The sequence below is a fragment of the Phocoena sinus genome, chromosome 19 (assembly GCF_008692025.1).
Source record: "Phocoena sinus isolate mPhoSin1 chromosome 19, mPhoSin1.pri, whole genome shotgun sequence".
NCBI classification, from domain to species: Eukaryota; Metazoa; Chordata; class Mammalia; order Artiodactyla; family Phocoenidae; genus Phocoena; species Phocoena sinus.
Window position 1 is genome coordinate 49,333,041 of NC_045781.1, and position 12,395 is coordinate 49,345,435.

Here is a 12,395-nt window from a genome sequence, read left to right on the forward strand (position 1 = left end):
TCCTAACTACATCTGTGATTTCTCTTGGACCATTCGAGATTTAAACCTCATGCAATGGCATTTTCTTTATACACCTGGACATCTCAGCCCTGGGTGTAATAAGCCAATAAGGGGTACAGATGATTAAGATTGATTACCTATTAAGTGTCGTGTTTTGTGCCAGGTGCTGGACCTATGTTACTTGTTGCCTCATTTAACGCCCCCTGTAGCAGATGCTGTCAGCCACACCATACCATACCTTTTCTGCACTCAACGTGCTGAAGGTTGCTTACTTAGGGCTCCTGACTGGCTGTGCAAGCATGTTTGGCCTCTGAGGACAAAGACGTGCCTAAGAGTCACTGCTGCAGAAGCAACCCTCAACCAGTATCAGACAGAAATTTGGTGGATAAATACTCCAGCTTCCTCACTACTTGGTTTGGATATGTCCGAGGCATATTCTACACTTGCTCATGGAGTTCCTCAGAGGGACTGAGTTCCAGTTAGTGTGGTGGATACTGACTTGATAAACACACCCTTTATTGGCTGCCTTCTACCCTGGTATTTCCTGCGATCCTATTCCAGATAAAGGACTTAACTCTCAAATCCTTGCCTCAGAATCTGCTTCTGGGAAATCCAAACTAAGACATCCTCCAAGATCCTAGGGAGCAGGTAGTATTAGTGCTAATTTATAAATGGAGAGCCTGAGGGTCAATATGGTTAAATAACAGTTGTTATGTCTTGGTACTGGGGTTTTGCTGGCTCACCTTCCTCTGCACCAGTGGTTCTCAACCAAGGGAAATTTCGTCCCCAGGGGACATTTTGAAATGTCTGGAGACATTGTTGGCTGTCACAACTGGGGGCTTGCTGCTGGTACCTAGTAGGTAGAGGCCAGGGATGCTGCTAAACATCTCACAATGCACAGTTCAACCCCCCCGCAACAAAGGCTAATCCAGCCCAAAAAGGTCAGCAGCGGCAAGGCTGAGAAATCCTGCTGTCCACCCAGTGAGACTAGCTGCTGGATGGTAGCTCTCTTGTGTGACTTGTCTGTCGTATTTCACTCCCAGGGCCAAGCTGTGGCTCAGCTGTGCTCCACCGTCCCCAATGTGACTGTCTTTGGAACAGCTTCTACTTTCAAGCATGAAGCCATCAAAGACTCTGTGACTCATCTCTTTGACAGAAATGCAGACTACGTGCAGGAGGTGAAAAGGTAAGATGTTTGCTATAAAGAGCACCAGGATGGTCCTCGCACTTCTCTCTTGAAGAACAGGAGCATTCGTTTAGAGAGGGGCGAATAAGGATCGTACTGTGAACATATATGTTACCAGTCCTGTGCAGTCACATGCACTCACTCATCGAATCCTCTCAACAGCCTTACTATTATCCCCATTTTGGAGACGAGAAACCTGAGGAGCAGAGCAGTTCAGTTAGTGGGAGCTGCTATAACACTACCTTAACACAGAGAAGTTTACTTCCCATTCATTCATGTAACAGCCCCAGGGAGTGCGGACTCCAACCTGGGTGTGACTGAGAGCCACCCAAGGACCAAGGTGGTGACGTGATCAGATTTGGGTTTGGAAGAGTCAGTGGTGCGTCACAGAGAATGAATGGGAGGGGACATCCATCTGCTGGCTCTTGTGGTCTCCCCGGGGGAGACGTTGCTTTATAACATGATCCATATTCCACCTATGATCCTTACGGCCCTGTGCATGTCAACGCAGGAAATCAGATGGAACACCCAGCTGCCGCCATGCTTTCAGGTGATTTGTGTGTCTCACCCCTGCCGATTCCCAGGCTCTGCTCCACTCACAGCTCCTGGGGGGATTCAGAGATGTCCCAGAGCCACTGGTTCTGTATTTCATTCTCCAGCACAAAATCAGAAGGTACAAAGGAATTAAGTTGTCCGGCTAGCATAGCATCATAACAAAGAAACAATTTCCTCCAAATCACTGATTAAGACGAAAAATTGAAGGGTTGGAGGATGGGAGATTTGGTTGTTTGAAGTGATAGATTTAGATCGGATTAGGTGAAACTTGGGAAGTTTTTTGGAAAGGAGAGTCTTCTGACAGTCTGAATTCTCAAATTTAAAAAAAAATTTTGAGTGTCAAGATTTGCGTGTCATTTAAGGTTGCCCCAGTATTTCCCATGTGATGTGAAAAGAAAGCTTTAAAGCTAGATATTGGAAATTTACCACCTGTTTCTCAGATGTCCAGAGATTGCAGGCATTTTTTTTTTAAGTATAGTTGATTTACAATAGTGTGTTAGTTTCAGGTATATGTATGTTATACATACATATATATATTTCAGATTATTTTCCATTATAAATTATTACAAGATATTGAATAGAGTTCCCTGTGCTATACAGTAAATCCTTGTTGCTTATCTGTTTTATGTACAGTAGTTTGTAAAGACTTCCAGAATATATCTTTGCCTACTTTTATAAACGTCCTTCCTTTAACTTGCATCTTTCAAGCTGTGGTCTGGAAAATGAACTACCACTTTCCCTTCAGCCACCTTTCCTTTCACCCTCTTAAGAGATATTTCTTCAAGCATCCTTTCCTCTGTTCCTGCACTGACCTGCTTAATAAATACTGAGTACCTAGCAGGTACTCTGCTAGGGCAGGAGATCCAGCAGAAACCACCTTGAGAATCACTGTCTTCATGGAGCCTGGAGCCTCGTTGGGAAGAAGGGACAAGAGATATTTTAAAAATTCATTGATTTATACTTCTGATATGTGCTTTGCTGGAGAAATGCAAGGTGCTAGTGAAATAAACATAGGCAAATGGGGAAATCAGACATGTCATCCACCAACAAGTGAGATTTGGGCTGAGAACTGAGGGCTGAGAATTTGGCCAAAGGAAGAGCCTTTCTGACCAAGGAGAATGGCATGTGCTAAGGCCCGGGGTCAGGAAAGACTTGGTCAATTCAAGAATGTGAAAGGAGACTAGTGCAGCTGGAGGCTGTGGTCAGAGGATGTGTGCGGTAGTGGAGAGGAGGGTCGGGAGGTGGCGGCTCTTCTGAAGAAGTGACAGAGGCCATAAGCAGGGAGCCTCTGCTGTCCCCACATCCCAGGTAGCTCCACCATCCCCCATCCCCTCAGTGTCCTTGACCCGCTGCCTTTAGCCCCAGATTCAGTGACTTCTTCTGATGTCGGAAGAGCAGAAGCATCTGAGACCCACCTGCCCACCACCTTCCTGCACATGTGACCTCCAACAGTTCCTTCCTTACATTTTTAAGTAGAGATTCTGGGATTAGCCTAAAAATGACTGGGAAGCTGCAAATATGTTTGTACTCTCTGTCCCACGAATCCTACGCTCAGGATATAATCCGAAAGAAAATAAAAGTCACGGGTCCACCCTGCTTGCTGCAGACCCAAGCACTGCTTCTGCTTCATTGTTAGGTGCTCAGGACATGACGACAGGGTGAATTACAGCATTGTCTGTAAAAGCGAAAATTCAGAACCAGCCCCCGCTATCAACAGAAGGGAAACGGTTTGGTAGATTACACTACACCCACACGCTTGAGTATTATGCAGCCCCTTAAAAAATGGTAATTATGAAGACTGTCAGAAAATGAAAAAAATACCTGTGGTAGCATATTGAGTGGAAAAAAAGCAGAATGCCAAATTCCAGCTACACTGTGATCACAGCTTTGTATAAATTCTTGGCGCGTGATGGCATAAAATGAAAGGGGAAAAAAAATCCACCCACTGAGATGCAATAGGAGTGGAATGCTGAGTGATTTGTCTTCCTTTTCTGATCATGGATATTGTTTGTTACACTGTGTAACACACTGTGTAACACAACACACTGTGTTGTGTGTAATCAACTAGAAAAAATAATAACAAAAAATTTCTTGGGATGAAAATTCTTTTATCAACCAGTCACTCAGTAAGCTTCTTTTGAATATGTTTGCATCCTAGAGCCAGGCATTATAAAGGGAATAGGGGAAAAAATATTTATAATACAGACATAACCTTTATGTCACTTCCCCATTCTCTGTTCCGGAGGAGAGAGAAGAGGATGCTTGAAACCAAGTGGAAGAGTTAGAAGCCTTGAATTGTGTGCATCTGACTGTAAGGGCTTTAAAAGTAAAGAGGGAAGAAAGACCAGAGAGCACGCCAAGGTGGACAGCCCCAAGGAGGTGCTTGAAGAGTGGGAACTCTTTCAGTCGGTACATAGAGGTAGGGAGCGAGTCCCAGGCAAGGCGAGGGGGGCACCAGGCTTTGTCTGTCTCCTCCCACTCTGCTGAGCATTTCAGTGAGATCATTGTAGGTGCATCCTGAAAGATGAAAATTCCTTATCTTATATAAAGAAACTGAGACCTAGTGGAAATTAACAAGAGTCTAGCCACCAGGAGAGAACAGAGAGAAAGCGATCAAGAAAGGATTCCTAGAAGTGGTACTACGTGCACGTGGGAACCGTCAATAGTAAACTTTTACCAAGCAGCCTACTGTGTGCCAGGCACAGTGCTGGGCACTCTGACATCACCTCATCCCTCTGTCATGAGCTTGGAGGTGATGGTTAAAGCTAAGGCACAGATGAGTTCTCAGAGAAAAGGGAAGTCTGAACGAGAAGAACTGTGTGGAGAGCCAAGGACCCAACTGGAAATGAAAGTTACAGTAAAGGGGAATTAATTTCTCGACAAGGTTGAAGGGCTGCTTACCCAGTAACGGCTCTGTTGCAGCTACCACCACTCGAGAGAAATTCTCCACTGATCCGAGTGGATGGGAAGCAAAGAGGCGGTATTCTCAATAAAGGAGCGAGGGGTTGGGGACCAAGGAAGGACAGATAGGAAAGTCTCGGATCAGCAATCCCAAAATATCTTGATGCTGAATTTGGCCCACAGAATCTCTGAGCTGGGGCTATTTCTGTTTGCTGTTTAAGTCTGCAGAGATTTATGACACAGGGAGAAAGCAGAATAGGAACTGTTGCCTTTAACCCTCTGCCCTTACCCTCTCTGCTTTTATGTAATTACGACTACACAAATGCAGGCAAGGCAGACACTCCCAGAAATTGGGGAGCGGGGGTGAGCTAAGAAATGAGGATGTCCTCTGTGCCTCTGACGGGCTACCTGCTCTGCTTGTGATATTCATGATTATTCCATTAAAAGATGCTGCTAAGGGGCTTCCCTGGTGGCGCAGTGATTGAGAGTCCGCCTGCCGATGCAGGGGACACGGGTTCGTGCCCCAGTCCGGGAAGATCCCACGTGCCGCGGAGCGGCTGGGCCCGTGAGCCGTGGCCGCTGAGCCTGCGCGTCCGGAGCCTGTGCTCCGCAACGGGAGAGGCCACAACAGTGAGAGGCCCGCGTACCACAAGAAAAAAGATGCTGCTAAGGTGCTTTTCAGTGTAAGGATGACCAAGGGAGGACCTGACCCAAGCTAACTTGTGGGGCCTGGAGCAATTTAAGTAGACCCACTATCCAGTTCAGTCTGATCCACTGATTGGGCTTATAAGGACTGAACAGGGGATGGAGCGCTTTTCAATTCTGCAACTCTCACCTGAAGGGACATTGCTGGCCTCTAAAGGAGCAATGTCTGCTTAAAGGTTTGACTTCTACAGCAGAGTGTCCTCACCCTCAGGGCCCTGGGAGTGACACCTGCCTCTACCCAGCTTCTCTTCCACAGAATCCATCTCCTCCCACCCCCTTCGGCCCCCAGTTCACCACTGAACTCCTAAAGGATGCAATGACAGCAACGGGGAGTGAATTTGTGGCTTATTTGACCCCTGTGCATGGCCAAACCCTGTCTTGCCTGATTCAGCTATAGAAATGCCAAGAGAGATGTGGGAGGAGCAGGTGGCCTGGATATGAGGAGACCTGCAGTATCTCCTTCCAGTGTAAAGCCCAGTAGAGCAACCCCCAGCTTTGCTCAGCCCTCGCTGGGAGCTAGAAGTGGCAGTGGTGGTCACCCCTGGGCTGGCCACAGCCCACCCTATAAAACCCTACTCCATCTCTGGGGCCCTCACTGAGTTTCTGGACCCATTTCCCGCAGTCACCTGACCCCACTGAGCCTCAGCTTCCTCATCCATCAAATGGGTATAACAAAGGCCCTGAGTCTCAGGGTTGGCATGAGGTGTCATGAGATGAGACTTAGGAAGGCTCAGCGCTGTGCCTGGCACACAGTAGGTGCTCCTGAATGTGGGACTTTAGGAACAGTTAGAAGGTCTGACTGTCTGGCGTGGTTAGTGGGAGGTGAGGATGGGGAAGTGCGCAGAGCTCATGGTCACCCCTTGCTGTGGGCGTGCCCTGCATTTCTGGAGAACCATAGTCCACAGGAGAGAGGAACAGGCCGAGGCGGGGCAGCTAGCGCAAGGAGATGTGATTGGCAGAGGAGAGAATGTGGACCCACAAGCAGACTACGGATATGAGGAGCATCTGGCACGAAGTGAGGAGAAGCGACGGGCGGGTCCATCGGGGGTTCCCTGGAAGGTGTGCACAGCCTCACATCTGGGAGGCTGCCCCTACGCACGCACAGCATCCTTCGGGCAAGGGGAGAGATGTCAGGGAAGTGAAGTTCCCGGGGAGGACTTGATGGCCCAGGCGGGCTGTCTAGGAGAAGCAGAGCAGGATCTCACTTCCACAGGAGGGAGCAAACTTGACAAAAATGGATCTGGTCAAAGTGAGAAAAACAGGTGCATAGCTACCCGGCCTACGATGCAAGGTGGGGAGCTGATCAGTGGGTCTGCAGCCCAGCCCAGAGCCCCCCTCAGAGTGTGTACTCAGACCTCCCGCCTGCCTCTCCAGCCTCACCATGCAGCAAGCTCCCTCGCATCTTCTTTAGTCCAGTCTTGCTGCCTACCAGGCTCCTCCTGAATGGGGCTTTTGCACATGCTGTTCCCTCCGCCTGAAACACTGTTCCCACCACTCTTTCCCTACCTACCTCCTCCAACTGCCACTCGTCACTTCCCCAGGGACATCTTCTCTGGCAGCCCTGATTGGGCAAACCCTCAATTTGAACAGCTTCATAGTACCTTTGTGACACTAGACCCCATCCACTTTCAATTTAATTTTTATTTAACTATTGATTGATGTCTGCCTAATGTAACCTCTAAAAGGGGAGAAGTCAAATCTGCGTGGGCTCACCATGACACCCCCTGTGCCTAGTGTGGTGCCAGTGCTAAATATTTAAGGAACAAATTAATTACTACTAAGAGAAAAACAAGGCCGCCTCGACCTCTGAGTAACTGGTTTAGATGAGGCGTTTCCAAAGTGTGGCGCTGGAATCAGCAGCATCAACATCTGGTAACTTCTTAGAAATGCAGACCCTTGGGCCCCACCCCACACCAAGTACATCAGAGCTAGGAGCAGAGGGAGAGGGAGGGCAGATCGCAGTTGTACCTTCACGAGCCCTCCAGGAGATTCTGACACACATGCAGGTTTGAGATCCACTGGCCTAACTCCCTGGTTATGAATTTACAGATGGGACTTGAACGGACACACCCATGAGATAAGCACACTATTGGGTGGGGAGCTAAGCTGATCACTTTGGAAGAGCCTTTGTAATGGGCTGGATTTTGGTTAAGCCCTGAGGGCTTTTGAAGGGCACATTCACATCAAGACTCAGGTGCTCCCTTCAGCAGCACATATACTAAAATTGGAACAATACAGAGAAGATTAGCATGGCCCGTGTGCAAGAATGACACACAAATTCGTGAAGCGCTCCACATTAAAAAAAAAAAAAAAAAAGACTCAGCTCTCAGGGGCATGGAGCAGTTGACTTAGTGTATGAACCCAGGAGATGCATGTGTAATTTCCTAGTTGGTGACACTCTGGACAAAGCTGTTGACGTCAGTTAGTGGCAGTTCCTGAACTTTCGCTGGGGGATGAGGGTGGGGGTAGAAAAAGTGAGCAATGTGCTAAGACAAGGTAACCCTGCAAAGGCACAAGTCTGAGGAAGTGCCATTCTTGTCTGAGCAGAGCACGGCCCAGCCAGAGTTGGGAACTCTAGGTAGGAATATATTCCCTACAATCCCCAGAGCCTTCCGGTTCTACTGCCCCTCCTGCATAATCTCTTTTAACCCAAGAAGCCCAGTAGATGTTTGTTAAGTGCATGAGCGAGTGAATTAATAAATGTATAAATAAATGAATGGAAGAAGGGATCTTCTTCCTAATAGAGTACAAATGTGGATTCCCTCTGGAGCCCTCCATCGCTGTAGGAAAATCCTCTCTATTTAACCCTTTTCCTCTAGGAGTATGTTTATAGGTTGAACCTGGAGATTGGACGAATAGAAGTTTGCAAGTTAAATTAACGTGCCTTTATAGCTTCACTGAGAAGGGAAGTGGAGAGGGAAGAAAGCCAATCCTTGGTAGACCGGAAGCCCCATGAAGACAGGGATCTTGCTGGTTTTCACTATTCAGCACCGTGGACAGAGCCTGGCACACACCCCGATTTCCACAAATATGAGTTGTTGATTGACTTGCGAAGCAACTCGTATGTGGCTGGCAATGGGCCAAGCACCACATCTGCCACCTCACTTCATTCTTAGCACAAAGAAACATGCTAGCTCCACTTTATTTTATTTTTTTTAACTTTTAAAAAATATTTATTTAATTTATTTATTTTTATTACTTTTTGGTTGCTCCAGATCTTAGTTGGAGCACATGCTGGATCTTCGTTGCAGCATGCGGGACCCTTAGTTGCGGCCTGCAGACTTCTTAGTTGCAGCATGAGGACTTCTTAGTTGTGGCAGGCATGTGGGATCTAGTTCCCCGACCAGGGATCGAACCCGGGCCCCCTGCATTGGGAGTGCGGAGCCTTACCTACTGGACCACCAGGGAAGTCCCGCTAGCTCCACTTTACAAAGGAGAAAGCTGAGGCTCAGAGAAGTTGAGCAAGGTGGTTAGACTGACTGTGATGTTCTCTGCTGGCACCACCAGCCAGGTTCTTAGCTGTCTGTGGCTTTGTGAAATTCTCAGAGTTGGACTCAGGAGGATACATCCACCTCCCAGGCTTCTGCCCTATTTATTTCTATTCCCAGAGCTCTCTGTTCCTGATTCTGGCAGTAAACAGTATGACAGAGGAAGGAAAAGGGATTGACAGCTTGGTCCCTGACAGGTTACACTATTTTACTTTGTCTTCTCACCATTTAGAATCTCTGCTGAAGGAGTGGACATTGTTTTGGATTGCCTCTGTGGGGACAACACCGGAAAAGGTCTCAGCCTTCTCAAACCACTGGGAACCTACATTTTATATGGTGAGCGCTAAACAGAAGCAGGGGACATGGTTGGCGACAGGCAGCACCGCAACGCACGTGTGCTTACAAGGGGCTCTGAAAAATGAGATGTGTTGATATGCTGGCGTAATGAGATGGGGATGGTGTTAATGTTTTAATATTTTCTATAGTATCGCTACTGTTCTCAATTATAAAAGTGCCTACTGCCCTATTATCCCATGAGCATTTCTCATTCTAAAAGAAATAAAGCAAGGCCAAGCCAAGGTAGTGACAAGATGGGACTCGACCCACAGAAGGTGGCACAGGTGGAAAATACTAATAGCTTCAAAGGAAGTTACAAAAATGAAGCAATAAAACACCCATAAGAGGATGGAGAAGAGTGGCTAGGATGTGGTGGTTTTAAAAGGGAGGATCTTCACTATTGGAGATGAAGTTGCAAGGTACAGAATCTCCTTCCTCTAAACTACTCCTGTATGTCCCAATCAAGACAGAAGCCCTGGATGGATAGAGCCCATGTCTGCCTCTAATTCACTTATATGCTCTTGGGTTTGGGAGGATTCATGAGAGACATCTGGGAGCAGGTTTTCTCCAGCAGAATGAGACCCCAGAGACTCCTCTCCCCCCTCTTCTTCTCTTTGTCATAAGCAGGTAAACCAATTTAAACATTAGTCTCTGCAAAGAAAAAAGCATATCTGAAGCCAGATGTCACATCCCAAAGCCAAATGATCTTGGAGTTCTCCAATGCTTGAGATTTTTGGCACTCTGTCCCATGGAAGTAGAGTAGAAAATTGAGCCTTAGTTCTGCATAACTCAGAAAAAAATACTCATTTCCCTACTATTAGCTGAGAAGCTTATAAAACAGATATCTGAGAGGTATAAGTAGTCGAGCATCATTTTGTCATCATCAGATCATGGTGACAGAGAAGGAAGAAACTTTCATTGCTGGAGTATTCTGGCATTATGAGTAGTGGCCATGTATTTGAAAGTCTTTAGCAGTGGATGCAGTTTTTAAATTATTACTATTGATAAGAGAAGCTATAAATGTCAGTGTAGGGATATTGGCTATGACTAACACGTGAGTCAAATACAGATGAGCATTTTACCCATCCTTATTCATTTACTGGTTCTATTTCTGCCCCAGTTCCATGATGTCATTTTGGTGTACACGACTTGATCATATCACGAGTATCTAATTTATTACATCAATTACTTGACTACTAAGTAATCAAAACCTAGTGCTGTGAAGCTTGTACCCTGTAAAAGTCACCCCATAAAACGAGAAGCAGTGATTAACTGGCTACTAGTTTACCAAGGCCAAAGAACTAAGTTTAAGACATACATTGTTTTTTCATTTCACGGTTCTCTGAGAGGACCTTACTCCCAAATCTGTGGGGGGAAGGCAGAAAAGTCGCTGAAAAGGCACCATCAGGATATAGTATCTCTTAACCCTCACCCAACCCAGAACCACAGAAAGGGGTTTTTCCTTTCTGTAAGAGCATGTTAGGGAATCTTTCCTAACTCGACTTCCTGTCTTAACTCTGAATATTACTCGTTCCCATCAGCAAGGCTCCGTTTCCCACACCATTGGTCTCAAGTGGTTTTCACCTTTCTGCCCAGACCTCTTTGGAGCTTACACATGGGTCACACCATTTCCTTGGCTTGTGAACCTATTTTCACCCTCATCTGCTCCTCTGTACCCCATCTTTCCATCCATCTAAATTCTAATTCAGCCCCACCTCTCTCCACTACTTAAATGCCCAGTCAAGGTCAGCTCCCCAAGCCCCTCACTTGCCGAGGAATCAAATTCAAGCCATAAAGTAATCTCACAAAGGAGTTCATTTCTCAGTCTCAGAGAATGGAACCAACAAGACATTTTGGCAACTCATCATTTTATTAGAATGTTGGCTTAAATCACATTTTTGCCACGTGACCTATTGTCCAACGTTATGAAATAGTCACCTTGAGAAATGTTACTTCCTCTCTGATCCAGTGATACTTAGTTAAAATTAAGTCAACTCGACACCAACCACCCCCCCACCCCCCAATTCCCTTATTTTTCCAAGGCTGACCTAAATTTCTTTTCAAGTTCTTGACAGTTCTGGGCCAGACAACTGCCATTCTTCCATGCAAAGCAAGAGATGTTGATTTTCGTTAGCTTGATTTGGGAATCTTCCACTTGCAGGTTCATCCAACATGGTGACTGGAGAGACCAAGAGCTTCTTTAGCTTTGCAAAATCAGTAAGTATCCATGCACGTCTAAAGTACGCTGGTGGTGTGGTGCTTGGCATGTTGTAAGCTCTTCCATCTAAGGACATGGACCGAATAGCCTAAATCTTGTTTGTCCTTCATCTGCATCATTCATTTGCAAGAAAGCCTGCATTCTCAACCTGCTCACCACACATGGACAGGACTGTGACTTGGGCCACTTTTGTCCAAATGAAGCAGAGAAATGAGAGTGCCCGAGAAACTCCAGAAAACTGTATTTTGATTTCAACAGAGATTGTTTAAGTGTTGGTATTTTTAATCACCGGTCAAGAATAAACTTAGCATTCGTGCACTTTACTTGGTCCACGGAGAGACCAGCCTTTCAGTTTGGCCACTTTCTGACCGGGTCTCTAGGGCTACTTGAGACTTCTCTGTAGCCCCATCCTACTGGCCTGGAGAGACAATAGGACTCGACACTTTTCGCAAGCTCCTGGGTGATTTTCTGACACACGCAAGTGTGTGAACCACTAGCTTACGCGCTCATGCTCCGAACACAGTGGTTATTGTGTCTGCAGTTGTGAAGCTGCATCCCTGGGCACTCACCCAACCATGAACCTCCTCAGGTCTACATTCCCACCTGGAGCCACACTTACTAGAATTAAACTAATCTGGGCTTGAACTTCCATGTTTACGCCTGTCCCCACCACAGGGGCCGCCGTGTCCCATCAGAGCTTGCCTTTGTCCTCCCTCCTCTTAGCCTCCTTAGCAGCCACTGATGGATTCACTCACTTTGCAAGCATCTTCTGGGCACCTACTACTTGTGGTGCTGTGCCAGGCACCAGGATACCACAGCAAATGAGACAGATGCATTTGAGGCCCTCGGGACTCTTGCGTTCTAATGAAGGAGATGATGAAATAAGTAACACATATTAATAAGATGACTGTAAATAGTCCTAAAGTCTCTGAAAGGGATGAAAGCAGGGTGCTGAAGTAGAAGACAGAAGAATGGGGTGGAAGCATGGTGAATAGGGTGGTCAGAC

General features: G+C 46.7%; 1 protein-coding gene and 1 non-coding gene across 4 annotated transcripts in view; both read left to right on the plus strand.

Annotated features, from left to right (window-relative positions):
• Positions 1-12,395, plus strand: part of VAT1L (vesicle amine transport 1 like) — a 149,281-nt gene that overhangs the window by 61,905 nt on the left and 74,981 nt on the right. For all 3 annotated transcript variants that reach the window (XM_032613707.1, XM_032613708.1, XM_032613709.1), the window contains exons 4-6: positions 1,044-1,186; positions 9,068-9,171; positions 11,333-11,388. In XM_032613707.1, the coding sequence (XP_032469598.1) occupies positions 1,044-1,186; positions 9,068-9,171; positions 11,333-11,388 (303 nt within the window). The remainder of the gene's footprint in view (positions 1-1,043; positions 1,187-9,067; positions 9,172-11,332; positions 11,389-12,395) is intronic.
• On the plus strand, positions 7,542-7,648 carry LOC116744867. Its single transcript, XR_004347194.1, has one exon. It is a non-coding gene; the product is annotated as a U6 spliceosomal RNA (small nuclear RNA).